The sequence below is a fragment of the Lepeophtheirus salmonis genome, chromosome 3 (genome assembly GCF_016086655.4).
Source record: "Lepeophtheirus salmonis chromosome 3, UVic_Lsal_1.4, whole genome shotgun sequence".
Taxonomy (NCBI): domain Eukaryota; kingdom Metazoa; phylum Arthropoda; class Copepoda; order Siphonostomatoida; family Caligidae; genus Lepeophtheirus; species Lepeophtheirus salmonis.
Window position 1 is genome coordinate 2,287,331 of NC_052133.2, and position 19,346 is coordinate 2,306,676.

Sequence of the window (19,346 nt, forward strand, 5' to 3'; positions counted from 1 at the left end):
AGAATAATGTTTTGATAGTAATCACATTCGGTTATTCATTTTTAGGGATCGAGTATATGAGTGAAAATTTAATCTTAATGTGGATATTATTTTATTTAGGTACGAACTTTAGATAAATGCTCATAAAATTTGAGACAAGCATCCTTCTAATTTTGGCTACGGTTTTGGATTTGAAAGTTCAAGTTCCCGAAGTTTACTCGAATATTTACGTGTAAAGATCCTCTCCGAATCAGATCTAAAAAATTCCACTAGGTCTATTGAACCCATTTTTTTTTTTTTTTTTAATTGGATTGTTTGTTTTACTTTCTTTATTGTTCCGAGCAAACCATCATTCTGTTACTTTGTTTACACGAGTAGGTATTAATAAAACACAAGTTTTTTTATTCCTCTGTTAAATATTATTTTCTATGTACTCGTACATAGAAACACAAAAACAGCGTATAATACGAATGGGTCTAATTAACATAGTAAAAGCTTATAATAGTATACTTATTTACAGTACTTAAAACTTTTTGTAAAATAAGTTTGAAGTTCCCATATTTGTAAAGAATGAAGGTAAATTCATTCATACGTTTCTCCCAATAATATACAATTGCTAATTTTAATGGTGATTCTCCTACTAACAGGAAACAAATGAATATTATATTATAGCACAATTTCTTTGAGGACCTGTGACGATTTCAAACTCGTCACAGGTTTGCAGGTGAATGACTCTCACTAGTTAAAAGATTCAGACGTGAATATAACAGAATCTTGCAACTCATAAATTTCCTATATTTTAAATATCATTATTTCAAATATTTTAATTTTAGGCAGTATGTATGATAAGTGAATGTTACACTTTTAAGCTATATAAAACAACAACTTCTTTCTCAACTCGGACTTGTAATTAGCTCTGTCTGAATGAGAAAATTATCATACGGGCTTATAAGCATTTGCCATTATTATAAGTGCAGGAGTATATGTGACCAATCCTCCTCTTTCTACATTCTGACTGGGCATCCGGCGACTTTTGTATCAATTTATGAATTGTTCAATTTTTTTATTTATTTAAACAGTTGGATATCGCTCAAAAGAAAAACAAAAAATATTCTAAGCTCTATGTATAGTTAATTAGTCTAAGTAGTATTCACTGCAAAAATATGCATTTATTTAACAATTCCTCCAAATCGTATAATTTGGAGGAAAAAAATACTTTTTAACATTTTTTTTTTTTTTTTTTTTGCTTTATGCAGTTTATTCTACATATATATACAATAACACGTAAAATTGTTAAAAAAAGAGCATAATCCGTGGCAGAGAAGTGAATGTAATACAATATTAGTCGAAAAATGTATTTAAAGAAAATAGATTGTCCACAATTCGTTAGCAATTATCAATATCTCTTGATACTCGTAGAAACAAGAACACATCTGTCTCTTCTGTGATGAGATGACCAGCATGACTCAATTTTTAGGACAAACAAAAATACAATATATATATTTTCTTTTCAATAATTTCGTCAGTTGACTCTACATATTTTATAGTGTAGTTTAATTCTGAAAGTCATAGACCGGTCTAAGATCGTTATAATTTTTCTTGGACTGAACTAATACTTTTTTTCGAAAAAGTGCGCTCTGGATTGGTCGTATAGAAAACACTTGTCTAGATTGATCCTTTAAAAAAATAATAAACCAATTTTATTAATGAATCCTTGATGGCGTTAAGTGTTTTTCCAAATTGTGAACATGAGTACAATGTCATAGTGCGTGCTTTAAAGTATTTTATATGTGTGGAACTCGCTTAACCGGACTAAAAGACTGCAACAGGTTGTCATATTGAGGAAATTGGGCCATTTTAGAACCAATAGCATAAAATATAATTAGCCCTTCCAAGAATAAATATTACCCAAGATAATTTTAATTTTTTAAACCCGTGTGTTTTTCATAAATTCAATATAAATTGAAAGAAATCTATTCATTGAGTTAGACCAATAAATTGATAAACAGTCTGAGACAGCGGTCTCGACCAAAATATCGGTCCAAACAGGTTCTAAATTAATCACTAAAGACCGAAACGGTGGAAATGGGCATCGGGTTGAGTCTCAACACTAATATTTATAAATTCAAAAGATTTATATTTTAGATACTATAGATTTATTTTAATCTTTTATAAGGGGCTGGAAGATTAGCCTGGTTTACCTCTGGTGAAGTTACTTTAGAACCAAATACAACCTTAACTCAGAAGCTGTTATCCACTTAACTTATTTTAATCTTTTAATAAATGGGGTCTAAACCTAATTTTTGTTGGATCTCCTAAGTGTTGCTCTATCAATTCAAAGTTGCGCCAATTTTGTAAGCACTCTCTGTTAAAGCGATTCTAACTTTTATTTTGCCTCCGAATAGAGGCTAGTTTATCGGGAACTTATAACCCTCCCCTATACGGAGGGACAGCTCCTAATACTAACCTTTCCCTCCCCCCAGGTACCATAATAAAAAGGGGCCAAATACCTATTAACTTAAGGCTTGACCCTGTATTAGCCTTAACTTTGTGTGCACTAAGGCACACCCCTGCACGCCAAACTTCCCAAATCTACCAGTGACATCTCAATGACGTCATGAAGGATTGAGTTTTTCAACTATATATTTATATAGGCTTATATTAAAGCTCGTTCACTTATATGTATACTATTAAGAAATACATTCGAATAAATTATAATAATTTATCAGCCAACTTTTGTCATTGACGTTCAAGACTTTTGATAAGTTTGTTCCTAGATATTTTTTGTATTACAAAATCAAAGGTAAAAAAGCAGGAGCTTATAAGTTGTGTTTTTTTTGTAATACCATCATACAAATTATGTATGTTATTTATAACTGAGGGTGGTACATATATACGTACCACGGTCACTGAGCGCATCCAACATTGGTTTTACGACACAAGTAGAGTACCTACAAAAACACTTAAGGGTGAACGCGAGCGAAATTTTGGATATTTTTCATATTGCAGTTTATATATATATAATTTTCCGTATTTATCTTGTTTCTCTAATTTTAAAGTTATTCGTTAGTCGTTCATAGTCAGTGTTAGAGACAAAGGAGGCAATGAGGATGATGATGGGAAATAAGATGATGAACAATAATAATCTATTTACTCTTGGATTTCTACTTCTTTCAATAGGTAAGGGTTTTTTCAATTCATTAAATAATTAATCATTCATGCATGACTTTGCATCATAATACCGTTTCTGTTTCAATAACGGCGAAGGAGTTGTTGCTATTCTGCTATGTACATTAGAGCAGTTTGATCTTCAACTTTTTTCGAATTATGATTACAGTTCATTGATTACAAAAATTACCTATGCAAAATTGCATTCTCCTACGTGGTCGCACATCTTGATCAAATTATGAAAAAAATTATTTTGCATTAAATAATAAAATTAAATAATTTTGATAGACATTTTTTTAAGCTATAAAAAGCGCTGAAAAAGTGTTTTTTTTTTCTAAAAGTGTCCTACGGAACAAAAAAAGAGAAAAAAATTAGGAAAATTTGATGATCCGCGCATCTTTTGTTTAAATTTTCAGAAAGGAAAGATTTTCTTACGTTATTATTATTATTTTTTTTCTTTTTTTGCTCCATAGATTAGTATTAGGAAAAAAAAACTTTAGTAATGTTTTTTATAGGTTAGAATAATGTCTATCCTAATTATCAAATGAAAAATAATGATTCACAATTAATGTTAATTGTTATTCGCGAAATAAAGAGCTTTTGTCTCCTTTCAAACTATGAACAAGATGTACTACCAAAAGATGACATCGTAGAAAAATGACACTTTACATAGGATATTTTCTTAGCACATTTATTTTCACAACTTTTCCGAATGAGTCGTAATCAAGAATTGAAAAAATGAAAAACAAAACACCACATATATGAACAAGATTTTCGGTGCTTTAATCACTTAAATATTGTTTCGTTTGAATCCCCATAGAAAGAAAAGCTTCCCACAAAAAACAATATCCAGAGTAAAAGTGTAATTAGTCACTTTTTGTCAAAAATAAAAAACTTTAGTTCAAATTAGTGTTAGATTCAAGAATTACTCGAGGTCAAAAAAAAATTGACCAAACTCAAGTTGATAATTTTCTTAGAAATATTCAAACTCATCCAAAATATTTTGTTAGAAAATTTGACTTTATTTGAACTCGAGTATTCATCAAAACTCGAAACATTTGAAAAATGGTTAGTCTGATTTCTAGTATCACTACCCAAAAGACCAGTTAGAACCTACTACAGACGCTACTTTCTTGTTAAAAAAATTGATTGATTGTATTAAATAGGTGAAACCACATCATATATTATTTGAAAATTCTGAAAAACACAAAAATTTGTATAAGAGGGGGGTTTGAAAAATTTGTGACATAGCAAAGATACAAAACATTTCTTTTAACATAATCTCCATGTTATCCTACACGCTTCTCCCAGCGATGCTCCCATCTCTATAACCCGTCAAATAGTATTCGGCATTTTTCTCTGCAAAATAATTGCTCACAAGACACTTTTGGTTTTTTGCTCAATTATTCCGAGTTTGATTGACTTAGACGCGTCAAATTTTAACATAACAAGCCTTTATTTATCTGCTACTGTTTGAATATATTTAAAGGTTACACTTTCAACTACAAAGATTTAATTACAGCTTGATACTCAATTTTAACAGTTTTCACAAACACACTCACTCAAACAACTTTTACATAACTATTATGTGTCCAAAATGGCTGACCAGACTATTTCAGACCAAACTCGTATTATCCTAACAAGAACTCGACAAAATTCTAAAATTTTAAACCGAATCCATCCCTAGTTGACAATAAGATGTATATATTCACCTAAATTTGACAAATATTGCAAGAAAAATTCAATGGCTTGTATTGTAAAATCTACACTACAAAATTGGAACATAGTTATTTATGTGAACATTTTAAAAGCATATGTTATCTGAAATAAAATCTGAATGCATGCTTTAATAATTAATATGGATTTTAAAAAAAAGTATATGCTCAAATCAGCATTTTCTTGGTAATAAAAGCCTCGATACATACATAAGTAGAAAACATCCACAAAGAAAGACAGTTCTTTGAATATATCTGAATTCACAAACATGATAAATATAGAGTCGAAAAAAACTAGGTTAATCCCTTAAATAAATAAGAATGGAAGAATGGAAATTGCTATGTAATTTTCATGGCTAAACAACGTTTATTTTTCAAGTAATTGTGTAGCTTATCTTTTTATATAAATAAATAAATCATTACTCATTTATTTTTAACTGTTGGATTGTTTTTACAAAAAATAAAAACCTTGCCAAATTTTTATAAATCTCTCTCTTTCATCTCTTATAAAAGAATTTAAGAACACCTTTAAGGTGGTATTGCATTTAAGCCATTCTTAAAAATAAAAACATATGATTATCATTAATTGTATATTAGTTTTACAATACAGTTTGGTAATTCTGGACCGGTCCAAAACTATATATTATTACCTTTTTGAACTTGCCATTAGAATCAAATCGATCTGAATCCTTAAATATGCTACATTTCTTATTGATCATTCTCACTAAAAGTTAGTTCTGAACCCATATTTTAATACTTGTTAATGATATTACTAGGTAGAGTTGAATAAAAAATACCTGTCTACACATAAAAATAAATTAAATAAAAATGACAAGATAATCCTGAAAATTTGACGGTTTTTGGAAGGAGAGTAGCTTAGCTGTCATAAAATTCTATTAGCTGTGAGCTGCTATGAGATTATGAAAATAAACATACATCCCACTCCTTTTCTAGCAAAGGGATTACTCCAATGGCAATCCTCAATTCTATTCCATGCATGAAGACATTGTAAATCGTCTTTCTAGAGGCCGCAGACTGCTCCTCGATGGCATTCTAGGACAATTTCTTGATGAGGAGCGCGGCTATCTCAATCCTCGTTCTCATGGTGGCAGCTAGGTAGCAATCGATAGTTAATTATATATTTTACAACATTACTCATAGGAGAATTGTACAAAATGAACTTTTAACCTCTCAAAATTTGCAAAATATAGATGAGTAAATAATAAAGGTTGGCTCGGTATACTTTAATAATGATAACAGCTTTGGAAAATAAATCCACAAGATGGGGTAGATGTCTGTATAAACAAATAATTATACAAACTACTAATAAATAATAATAAATCAAGATGGACTCACTATTCTCGGGTATACTAATATCCTAGTAAACAACGATCATGTCCCATCGTAGAAGTACATGTGTATTGGAGTGGTGCTTGCGACTATATTCAAAGGTCTTGATTACGGTGATTTATCCTCTCTTGAGTCACATAATATATGTCACCATTTAGATATTGTCTGGAAAATGTAGCTTTTTATTTGACTTTAGTTGCAAATACAACTCTATAGTATTGAATAGTAATGATGCAAGTCCAGGATTTCTAGACTCAATTTTGAATTCAAATAAACAAATATCACTTTGATGACGCTATACGAAGTTATACAATGGATCATTTCGATGTGAAATCGATATATTTTTGGATACACGGTGTGAGACCGATGTTCGACCTCTATATGTACATATACGTTGAGAATCACTAAATGCTCAAATTAGTCACAACCTAATGTACATATAAGTGTTAGAGTATGGTCTGGAAATCATAAATGTACGTCATGTATAAAATGACGTCATATGAAGGTCAAAGTGTTTGTTATTTATACAGCTCATATGTGTGGGATAAAAAGAAAATCTCTTTGTTTTCAAACTATTTAAATTTGGTTTAATTTAAAGAGGTTTTGATCAAAATATCAGTACAAACCGGTCTAGAATAAATCCCTTAAGACCAAACTGAGAGAGGGGATGAGGGAATCGGTCTCTAACGAGTCTTAAGACTAAATAAATTGCATATAAATATGTATGTATATTGTATATAAGTGATCATTGATTTTCACTTTTTAAATAATGGAATGATTTGACAGAAAATTTGATTTATTTAATGGATTTTGATCCATTAAAAGCAATATATATTTCTTAATAATGTAGCATGGTATAAGTTAATATGTATGATTACATTTGTAACTTCATTTTTCATAATTGATATGCACTCGTATGTAGGTATCAATAGTATCATCATCATAAGTATATGTTATTGTTTTTTTAAATATAGACTTATGGTCGGACAAAACAAAGACACACGCACACAGATCAGTTCAAAGAGTTATATAATATATATATATTTTTTTGTTCTGGTTCTTAAAAATAGACATATAAATACATGCATAGAGAACAAAATAGAAATCTAATTTTTAAAGAGGAACAATTAGCTGTTTTTCTCTCTTTATAGTACCTGAACCATGTACATACATAAAATTACTGTTATATGTTTCTTGTCATTTACGTTTGCCTCTATGAGTTTAAAAGTACATACATGCATACATAAAAGGCTTGACACAAAAAGACAGCCAGACAAAGGGTTGTATCTATATTCTACATATACAACCTCACGCAAGTGTTCCAAATGAATATCCAATCGACTGTGACTTTTTCTTTCAAGATGAAGGAATGATGGTGAAATTTTCTTTTGTATTTATTAGAGCCTTGGAAGAAGAAAAAAAACACATCCCCTCCTACACGTAGTAAGTATCATGTCTTATCTATAAATACAAAGATGCTAACGTCATATTAAGAAAGTGTATCCAAAGGAAATGATACTAAAAAGAAAGAGCTACATAGCATATTTAACATAGTATATGAAAATTGACCAATGCTAATGTATCTATATGAAAATGCTATGCTTAATTCTCAGATATGTACTTCTATGATGTGAGTAAGGAATTTTATGGAGAAAGTTGATTCTTCTTTTTTTCAACCTTTGTTGTTGTTTGAGTTGGGATTTTTCTACTCCTTTTTATCGTTCACACTTACTCAGAATCCTTTGTCTAATCAAATTCATTTAATGGTGGAAGTATTTATTATATAAGATGGTGCACCGATAACTACCGTGATTTGCACCGATTTAAGAATCGTTTGAGGAATAAAAAAAGAAACAAAAAACATCATGGAAAACTTTACTCCCATCCTCCACATCCTTTTACAGGTTCATACATACTCGGATATCATGAGATCACGTAGTAATCTAAAAATCTAATCTTTGTTGTATCTTTTATACAAAGAATTTAAAAAAAGACCACAATTAATGAGTCTACTTGGCCAATTCTTCTAAACTGTAGGGCATGCCGTTGCCTTTATGGAATCACGTAACTTTTCATCAAAAAAAAAAAAAAAAAAAAAAACACAGAAAAAAACGGAACTATCTGGTAGTTAAGCAAATAAGTCAATCATACCAACGGTTATGTATCTCATAAGTACTACCAGACTATCATTCTTCTATTATTTATGCCCAATTTTTTAAATGAATTACTCATAGGTATATATATTAATAATAGTAAAATCCTAGATAGTCAATTTCTCACTAAACATATGTTGTGCATACTGGGAAAGTCTGATACTTTATCTTTGTCTTCGATACAATAGTATGATTGTTCACACTCCAACCAATCAATGCTTAAAAAAACTTATGAGGATCATGAGTAATAGGAAAATTGACAACTAACATTATAGAATATATATTATGTACATTATAGATTTTGTAATTAGTGAAACTACGTCATCTGATCATACTAAGAATTTGCTTCATAAATTTTGGGGCATTATCTACAAAAGCACCAATTGCCTGTGTTATAGGCATATACATATCTCCATTCTGATCTTTTGTTCAAATAATTAAGGATTCACATATGTATAACCCATTTTAACCTTTAACTGGAGGTCATATTTTCGAAACACACAAAGATCTAATAATATATTTTGAGGGTTTTTCACACATTCATAATATTATACATAGATGTATCTGTAATAACTCTTTGGGAAGAGTCGTTAAAAATTGGGTTTGAGGGAAGCAATAATATATTTTTATAAAAGAAAATTATTCTTTGTGTACCTACTTAGTATGCATTACTCAAGGAAAGTGGGGATTAGATTATTCGTAGAGCCTCAAGGCAAAACTCTTTTTCCGTAATGAACTTCAGCGTATTCCATATTACTCTATATTGTATGAATATATAATGTAGTTGATAAATATTAATTACTAGGGTTGCATGGATCCCTCATATGGGACTTAAAATCCGTCCCTTCCCTGTTATCCGTCCATGAAAAATTCCCTCATTTTAAAGAGCCCTCTAGAAGGTATCAACTTTACTAATACATATTATAGTAAAGTACAATCTCAGTTTAGCATTTGAATGTGTTTATGTACATTTTGAATTGTACCTTTCAAACACGTGAATATTGTGTCATTATTACTAATTTAGCCCTTATTAATGTATAAATTAGGCTTATTAAAATTATGGAGGATTGATTTATGATGACGTATCTGGTAGATATCTCATTTATCAAAAGGTCTTTTGTGGCATTATTCCCAAACCCCTAGTCTGTGAATAACTCAGTTCATTGGCACCAGGTACAATGCCTACTGTATGTTCTTCGTGCTTTTTTGTTATTTGGATTGAATCTTAATATTGTCTACCCCAACTGTAGAGAGAGTGGTAAGCCCCAGTCTAATTCGAGAGGTCTTTTATTTTCAAATGAGAGTATCCTCCTCACTCGGACTTCAAAATTTAACCCAGCTAGGAAAAGGAGTATGAAACAGGCCTCCAGAAGTTACCATCTAGTTGCAAAGAAACAAGCAACTAGGCTCCCATAAACGGGCTGTTTTTGATGTTATAACAACGTTACGTTATTGGAGCTCTATGCTAATAAAGTTACCATTTCCTAATGCTGTAAAGGCATTTTAATGTTGGAGTAATCTGCTAATAATGTTCCATGTGAGTACACCGCGTTTTTATTATTATTTCACCCCCTCCATCCACTGTAAATTGTCAAATGTTGACCGGTCCGCAATTAGAAAAAGATTGGGTACCACAGTTCCACGTTTTTTGCCTCCGATGGAACGCATCCTAAAAACTTTGAGACAGATACATCCTCATTAATAATTAATTATCATTATTCCATTATAAATGTACAGCTCTGTTTCTGGAGCATGAATTGTTTGTATACACATGATGAAGAATAATATATGTTATGTTCATATGTCTATTTTGGAGTTGTTATATATGAAGATAAGATATGAATGTGCATTACGGTTGAAAGGGTTTATTTCAGAGAGGGGCCATAAGAAATTTTGCTCTCTTATCTCTTATTTAGGAAGTGGAAACAGTTTATTTCTTCTTTTTGTATTTTAATAATTATTTTTATGATTGTTTGAAGTAGTAGCGAATAAAAAACCGTTCTGTAATTTGTACATAGATATGTATATGCAATGATGCTGTGCTACAATAGTCTTAGCTATGGAATGTGTTTAAGTATATTTGGACCGAACTAGTGTACACCAAGCATACTCTTCATGGACTTCAGGTACATGCAATAAAAGAAATTTGCATGGTAATATCATGAATAACATAACTGTATAAGAAAGAGGGAGTTGTTAAAAAAATTAATGAAACAGAATTTGCAACGTTTATTTGGGAAGCGTGAATTACGCGTTTATTATTGATAATGATCGCTTTGCTACGTACCTATGTGTGATACTTTTTAATAGAGTTTGTAAACATATGTACATAGGTATGATATCAATTTAGAAATTGTTGCATGGTCATGAATCACGATTTGTACCTTTCTTTCATATGGAGGAACTAAGCCGCTTACTAAGCAGTCATGTTGTAGACCTAGCACATATTTATATGAAGGGTAAAATAAATATTGCAAAAAAATTAAATTTGAAAGGTAATACTCAATGTTATTTAATATAGCCTTGTCTTTTGATTTCAGTGATGCCAAAATTTCCTATAATCCACATGGAAAAAAGTTTAAAAGTTTATTTTCATTTCAAAGCTATATTTAAAGTGAAATTATCCAATTTTGAGAAAATACAATCAAAACACAACCTATTTTAAGGGAAAATAAATAACGCCTTGGTTTTTTAGTTGTTTTTACAGGGAAGGGTTTATTTGAAGCATGACTAATTGGGTTTTTTATTTACAAAATAATAGTTGGTTCATTGATGATAATCAGAGACAAGACTACTGAAGAGCAGGTTTCTTCCTTAGATAAAAGTTGGAACGGTAAAGCAAATTAATCTAATAGGGAAACATTGTAGAAATTGGTAAGAAAATGTTTTTCATTGCCCTACTTGATCAGTATAGTTACTATTTATCCTGTAAATAGATACAAACCATTTTTCTATTTTTTTTAAATAGATCCTTAATGTAAAGTAATTGAATAATACATATGTAATTTTCAAGATTGGTCTCAGTCTGGCCATATACGAATCTCAAAGGTCGCATCAAAATGGGAAACGTGTTCCGTTTCTTAAAGAGGGAAGACATTTTGAATTTATGATAATCCGATCTTTAAATTGATTTCATTTGATTACACTGACACCATTACATGAGGTCTCTCCACTTTGTTATTGCTTCTCTAAGACAGTTGTTTGTTTTCAAATATCCAAGCGTTACCTGACTAACATACAAATTGACTCTGTATTTTTTGTCAGCAGTTAATTGTTTTGCGTCTTTTCACCTTATCAGTGTTTTGAATAATGATTGGTTCAACTCGTATTAGCTCTTTATAAGATGTAAACAGTTCCCAACCTTTATTAAACAATAACACTGTTGTTTGAGATGATTGGCAAACTACCAGTAACAGATTTTAGGGTCTTCTTCTATTTCTTTTTTGTAATGAAAGTTTCCGAAATACAATAAAGGTAACACCGTGATATAACACTTTGTTACTTCGCTAATATACAAACTTGCACTGTATTGTTTCTACTTTTTTTCTTCGAATCAGTGTTCTGAACGTTGATCGGTTAAATCAAATTAGCTCTTATTAAGATTTGAGCAATCCCCACCAATTATTGAATAATAATTCCATAGGTTGGAAAAAATGGCTAACTGAAACCAACTAGTGGAGTTGGGAACCATACCCCCTTTTTTTTAAAAAGAATTTGATATAGTTATCAAAATTAAAAAAATGGGCCTGGGCAAAAATTTTAAGTGTCATAATTTTGTAAGATTTCCCCCCTCACACTTGCAAATACATTCCAGCGCTGGTTCCACCCACCGATTTGGAGCCTTATTCTTGGAAGTAAGGTTGTCTGATACAGGATAAATAAATAAATTAACGTATTTCCTTCCTTTTTCTTTCGAAGCCTTTAATATATATGAGGGCTCTCAAAACATTGTCATGATTGCCAAATAGTAAGTACCTAATTGCTGCTCGGATTATAACAATCATAAGTTTACATATGACCCACGAATTTTTGAGTAAAGATCCATTGAACCATGAAAATAGGATCTGTGACATCCCCAGTCTCGATTCCTCAAAATCTTGGTCTTTCCTCAACACAACACTATTTTTCGTACGACACCAAAAAGTAAAAATATAGTATATTTAATCGCTATTATTTACAACAATGACATGAACACAATACTATTAAATAATGTGGAACTATCAATGATTGGATCACCAAAACGAATTGATTTATACATTTTGAATAGTACATAAAATAACTCATATCTCTCGCTAATTAATTCCGAATTCAATTTTTTTAGAGGAGTCAAAATATGAAATTGAATCCCTCTTTGTTCTTTCTGAAGGAGCAACATTTTCCACCTTTTCTCTCTCTAGAGATACGAGTACATATTAATACTTTTCCGTACATAAATGCATAAAAGAGAGGGGGATTATAAAAACTAATAAATGGCTCAGTCTAACATTAATGACCATACAGAAATATAGACCTATGTCTAAATGTACATGAGTAGATGTCACCTGGCCAAAAGTAAATGTACATAGAATATATATACATAAGTATATATTATGAAGATTGAGGCTTTTTAACAACTTCCTTCCGTATGAAATTTACGTCCAAGAGATCTTATATATACATAAATGTTGCTTCTAATATACGACTATGAAAATTAGGTAGAAAAATAGATAAAGGATTTTTAAAAAAAGAAGGTTTTTTTGTAGAAATATATAAATCTACATGGAGGAGATGTTAAAAATCATATAGAAAAAGAACCACGTCGAGTATGAATCATGTGAACCTATGTGAATCAAGGACCTTTGTTTAGAATAAGTGGCAATTCATACACACAGTAATTGATTCTTATATAGATAAATGTCCAGTTCAAATTACGTAATAATTAACAGTTGACCACAACACAAATAAAGAAGAAAATCATATGTTTGATTTTTTTAATTTATTTCCCTTTTGACAATCGAAGTAGAGAATTGATAAAAAGGTTGACGTGACAGGTTCAAAATCTTTGTCTTCAAGGTTTCAACCTTTATATGACATATTGAGGATGCAAGTACCAATTTCAATACCAATAGGACATGAGGAAACTATAAATTATCCGCAAGGTGGTGTGATAGTCTGTAGCTTGTTGTTTAAAAAATGATGCATACACAAAAGAATTTTGACAGGGTCCTCTATGTGAGTAACATACCTCTATATTATATCCTACATAGTACTAAAATAATTTATGTGTGTGAGAGATGTACGTTCCGGTCAGAAAAACTATGATAGAAACGCATTTATTTCAAAAACGGAGACAAATACAGACTTTAGACATGAAAGTAAAAGTTTTTCAAAAAATTTAGTAACGTACGTAAGGCTATGTTAAATTCTGATCAGACCAGATTTCTGGACTCTGGAGAGAAAATTTGATTTTAAGAAAACATGTTGTTGTTTTTTCCTAAAACAAGAGCGATTCCCCGTGCCTCAAAGTTTTTTAAGGTAGGGTTTGTCAATTCGAAAATGTACCAAAAAAATTAAAAATCCAAAAAACGAATTATTGTTAAATACGAATTAAAAAAGAGATTTAGAAAGAAGATGAGCGAGTAAATCTTAGTATGAATCTTCAATTTTCATTATAGTTGAAGAAGGAACATAGGAAGTTGGCAACGGTAATGACAATAAATAAATCACAGGGTCAAACATTTGAAAAAGTTACTTTCTATATTTACCAAAATCAGTATTTTAACATGGTCAATTATATGTAGCACTTTCAAGAGTGTTAAAAAGAGGGTGCAAGTTTGATTATATTTACATCAAATTTACAACAAAAAATGTTGTAAACAAGAAGGTTATACAATAAAAATTGACCTATTATATGTTTATAGTTTATTGTATAGTAGATCGTCTTAGTTTAGAATTATACATAAAGAAACTAAATATCAATAAATATTTATAATTTTCATTGGCTAAGATAGCGTGTTTGTGCTAGTAATAAATAATATTATTGTTCAGGGAGTTGTATTATTTTGCCACAAGACGCACCACTCTCTGGTGCTTTGTTTACAAACAAATATAAGTAAACAACGTTCATGCCCCATTGAGTATAGTACCATTTTAAATTTGTTGCTAGCCCGGTACGTCTAGTGGTTCCGGAGTAGCGAGCAATAGCAGTACATGATTAAATGTACTTATTTTTAGTTCAATAAAAAAAGAACAACTTTGTATTGTGTTCGGTATTACTACTTACTGTACAATGTGGGCACTAGGTACATATATGTATGATAATGAAGAAAGTTAGAAACTAAACTATAATTATTGTAACACTGTATCTAACAAGGAATATATCTCGATTAAGATAATTATTATGATTATGATTCATATACGTATGTAATTCTTGTATCTAACACATAGGTTCTACATATGTATGCATTTATAAATTGAATATGCCTAGGGGAAATGTAATCTCATTGCATATAGGACCATAATAATACCTACAATATAAATTATTATATTGTTATTATTCGAATTTTTTTCTAGATATAAAAGCGAGAAAACGAATGTAATTTCATACAAATCCACATATTATATATATACATATTACACCTCTAGGAAAGCTGTTGATACGACCAAGTACATACATAGGTACAGAAGGGTTGCCCTTTTTTGGTAAATTGTCCTTGAAGTTTTGTTTGTAAATAATATCTCCTCTGAAATTTAAGTATATCTTTTTATGCTCTCCGAACAAAGAAATCATTTTACTCATAATTATAATTTTCTTACATCGATTATTTATCGCTGATAGGGTTTTAGTTGTTTATTTAGAGCACTAGGTCCCGCTTTTTGTTATTCCGTAAATGTATCCAATCACCAATATTAAAAAAAACTTGAAGAGTAAAAGATGAAAGAGCTCATTTTTGGTGGAGCTGGGAGTTGACCAGAATACAGAGCCAGTCATGCGCGTTAGTTATGGGACGATTCCAAAAAAAATCCCGATCCCGATTCTTTAATATTTTAAATAATAGTTCAAAATAGCTATGATGAAATCTCCAGTTGTTCTCAAAAAAATAATTTTTTTTGAAAATAAATTCAAAAATTATATTTATTATATAAAATTTTTTGAAAAAAATTTAAATATTAAACTTTTTGGAGAAAAATTTCAAAAATACATAGTTTACTCACAGAAAATTAAATTTTTTTGAGAAAAAAAAAAAAAAGTTTCAAATATTAAATTTTTTGACAAACTTTTTTTTCATAAGTTAGAAAAGTAATAAATAGTTAAATACCAGTACTAAATAAGAATCAGAATCGCAAATTAAACATTATTTTCCCATGCCGATTTCGATTCCAAAAAAAATACCCAATTCTCCTATTCAGAGTAATCCCCATCTCTAATTAAAAGTCTACGAGGTATCATACACAATTATATTTATTAAATGCGGGATTACCTAGGAATTTTGCATATGTGTGCAAGAAATCCCCGGAAAAAGAGATCCAGAGAGAGAAACCACAAAAGGTTCAATACCTACATGCATATTTAATTATATATAAATGCAATATGAGTTGGCTTATTCATTACATCAAGTCATTTTTGTGTGTCTATGTGATTATTTGATATCCACTGAGACTTGTAGTTATATTTATTATTGTATTTGGAAACTTAGATTTAATAATGTATTGAATATAAGTGCTATTTAAATTATGAGTCTCAATATGTTTCAAATTAATGTTCATTTAATATGTTGGAGTAATACAAAGAGGCCACATTCTATATATTTTGAGGAGAGTATGAAATAAAACATTATGGAAAAATCAATTTATCTAAAATAAGATAAAAAATTTACATATCTATACAGCATTACTCAACCTCTCCTCCACACAAAAAGAGAAAAAAAGGCTCAAAATCTGTTGCATGTAATTAGCCTATTCTTTCCAACTGGGATACTATTCTTCATTTAATAGTAGTAAGTAATTGTTCACAGCTTAACAAGAGCTAGAATTACACGTTCAATCCATATTCATGGCAATGGAGGGGCGTATAGCACGATTGGAACTGCTTACCAACGGTCCTTCAACCAATCAAAGTTAAGAACATTTATCTATTAGGGACAAGAGTAGTAAAAATATTGAGAATTAACAAAAAAATACAGTGTAAATTTTGATTTTTAAACAATGGTATCCCCAATGCACTTATGGGTCAGCTGCCGATATTTTGAACCTTACTGAAGCATACTGATGTTTGATTTGTTTCATTCAAATAATTATAGAGGGAACACTCATTTTGTACAAATGAATTCAAGTCAAAAAAGGAATTTATCGTTGAGTGCAGAATCCAAAACAGATCTCAGTTTTCTTTCAATTATCTGAATTCTGAAATATCTGGGATTATAGTAATTTGGAATTTTTATCGTTCAGAGTCATATTTTACCTTGCAAATAGTCATATTTATCATCATATGTTTTCCTATTTCAATTGCAATTTCATGACATCATGTCCTGTAAAAGGAAGATCTATGGAATTGTAGGAAGATACTTCTAACTTGATCATCTATCTCAAGATATGTTCGAATTTGGATTCCGAATTCTCCAAGGGACGACAAGAGGCGAATTCATCCGAAGAAAACTACTAAACCTCATTAGGGAGGAGAATTAGACTCTTTCCTTGCGAATGAGATACCAGGATCAAAAGAATAAAGCTATCCATTCTCCATGAGTAGAGAATTTCAATATTCCAAAATGTTACAAACTGAGATCAGTTTTGAATTCTGCGGTCATTGATAAATTCGATTATTGTTTTCCATTCATTTGTAATAAATTTCCCGCCCTAATTGTTCCCCTCTATTATTAATTGATATGCAGTGAATATCAATTACAGCTATTAAATAGTTCAACAGTTGAAAAAGTCATCGTAACATAGAGTTAACAAACTACCATATAACAGAGATTTTTTTATCTCTTTATAGTTAAAGAGTGATTGCTCTGTGTAAGTTGGTATCTTCAAAAAGTGTTTTAACTGGTTGTGTATATTTTATACGTAATACGGTTCTTGGAAGATTCCCCTTTATAATATTGTCATGTGAATATTGCTCACAAGAAAATTAGATGAGACCTTATATATTTCGAAATTTTATTAGTTAGGGGCTTTAACTTTTTAGGCCAGCATTATATGTATATCTCCATACCCTTATATTAAATAGATGGAGAAGAAAAGCGATAAAAAGAAACTATGTCTTCAATGTTTCAAGATTTAATGGATTCCATTTTATTAGAGCTTTACATTCTTTGATCGTATATTTTATGACTTTTCACTTTAAGATCTTATATAAAATTGCTCATAAAGAGACTACTTTACTTACACAATATTAAACTAGATTATACATATATTTATATATGGATAAGTGCATACAAAATTAGAGCAAATGATTCATATAAGGGTTTTATTTTTTGTGTAAGTGAAAGTTCCCCTCTTGAAAATGAATCTATTCAGCTCATTTTATGAATTTTGGTGTCAATGAGGCAAGTTATCTTTGTAAAATCTTCAGTTTTTATTTTTCACGTCCACTTTCTCTCCCTCAGAAAGTGATGTCCATTGTGTCGATTATATAAGTAATAAAAGATAAGAAGTTTACATATTAGGGTGGCTTAAAAGATCAATGTCTTTTGATTTTGTTTTTCTCTTACCCTCTGAATCGGTTCTTAAAGTAAAAATATATTACTATGCCAAAAATATAGAAACTTTTGACTAAAATTGTAAATTGATCAACATTTTCTGATGTTTTTATTTTTAAGTATAAATTTTAATACTCACCAGAAGAGAAAAGTGCACTAAATAAGGATTTGTTTTGTAGATAAATTACTTTTTAATGCAATAAATATCAATTAGCTATTTTTTGTATTGGCATAAAATTTATTTAAGCTTATAGGACTTTGTGTTATTAGAAAAAGAGACAAGTCCAAGACAAACGTTGATTTTTCCGACCCACCCTAATACATCTGTATAAATAGGTGTTCAACAATTCACCACTTTGTTATTTTCACATGACTTTGCAACTATCTATTCAAAAAAGAGTAGGCAGTACCTAGGTATCCATATATAGGCCTGGATAGGCGTATCCATTTAGTTAGTTAACTCGCTGTCTTTTGTTTTATTTTAAAAGAAATTGGCATCACATGTATGTATTGATTTAAGCGGTTTCAATATTTAAATAAAACAAAACATGGATATGCTTCATCGAACCAAAAATCACATTTCAATTTCTCTTTGAAACTCTGTACTGAGTATAGAGTAGTATTTGGTATGCGTACAATGTAAATAATATGTATGTATTTATGTCATGTGAAATATCGTTAAACAATTGAACTATTAGAAAATATATGGTTGTCTAACCATAATATATAAAATTGTAATCAAAATATATTCTATTGTTTTTGGAAAATGTCATTTGAATAACAAGGGAAATCCTTTCAACTAATCAATTTATATTCTTTTTTTTTCTTTTATTGGTTTTTTTCTTTTTCAATAATTGAAGATGATGACAACAGTATTCAAAGGTATTCTGTAATTTTCAAGATATAACTTTTATAACAAAAACTTTCCAACATCTTCTATACACAGACTAAGCTTAATTCTAAGCGGTAAAATAATTAGAATACAGAGTAATGATGAAGCTCTGGTCTTAAATTTTTTGAACATGTCTTAGTATTATTGTTAGCGATAGAAAATTTCTTTCTTTTCTAAAATAAAGGAAGTTTCAACTTGGTCTTGATTAGTAATGTGGTAATCTACATAGATCAGTAAAAGTTATCAAGCCTATTTTTGAAGGTTTAGACCTCTTAAATTATTGAGAATTTTGTCTAGGCCTCGTTGTCAAAGTCAACACCAAATTAACTTTAGTCAAACCTTGTCTAACGGCACTTGATTTGAGTGTGTCACCGCACGAAATGGTCATATTAGTTCCCATGCAGGAATT

At 30.1% G+C, this 19,346-nt stretch overlaps 1 protein-coding gene across 1 annotated transcript in view; it reads left to right on the plus strand.

Moving 5' to 3' along the window:
• Positions 1–3,014: 3,014 nt before the first annotated feature.
• LOC121114472 (agrin) overlaps positions 3,015–19,346 on the plus strand; it is a 30,113-nt gene continuing 13,781 nt past the window's right edge. Inside the window, exon 1 of the mRNA XM_040708447.2 lies at positions 3,015–3,159. Within this exon, the coding sequence (XP_040564381.1) occupies positions 3,084–3,159 (76 nt within the window). The 5' untranslated portion in view covers positions 3,015–3,083. The remainder of the gene's footprint in view (positions 3,160–19,346) is intronic.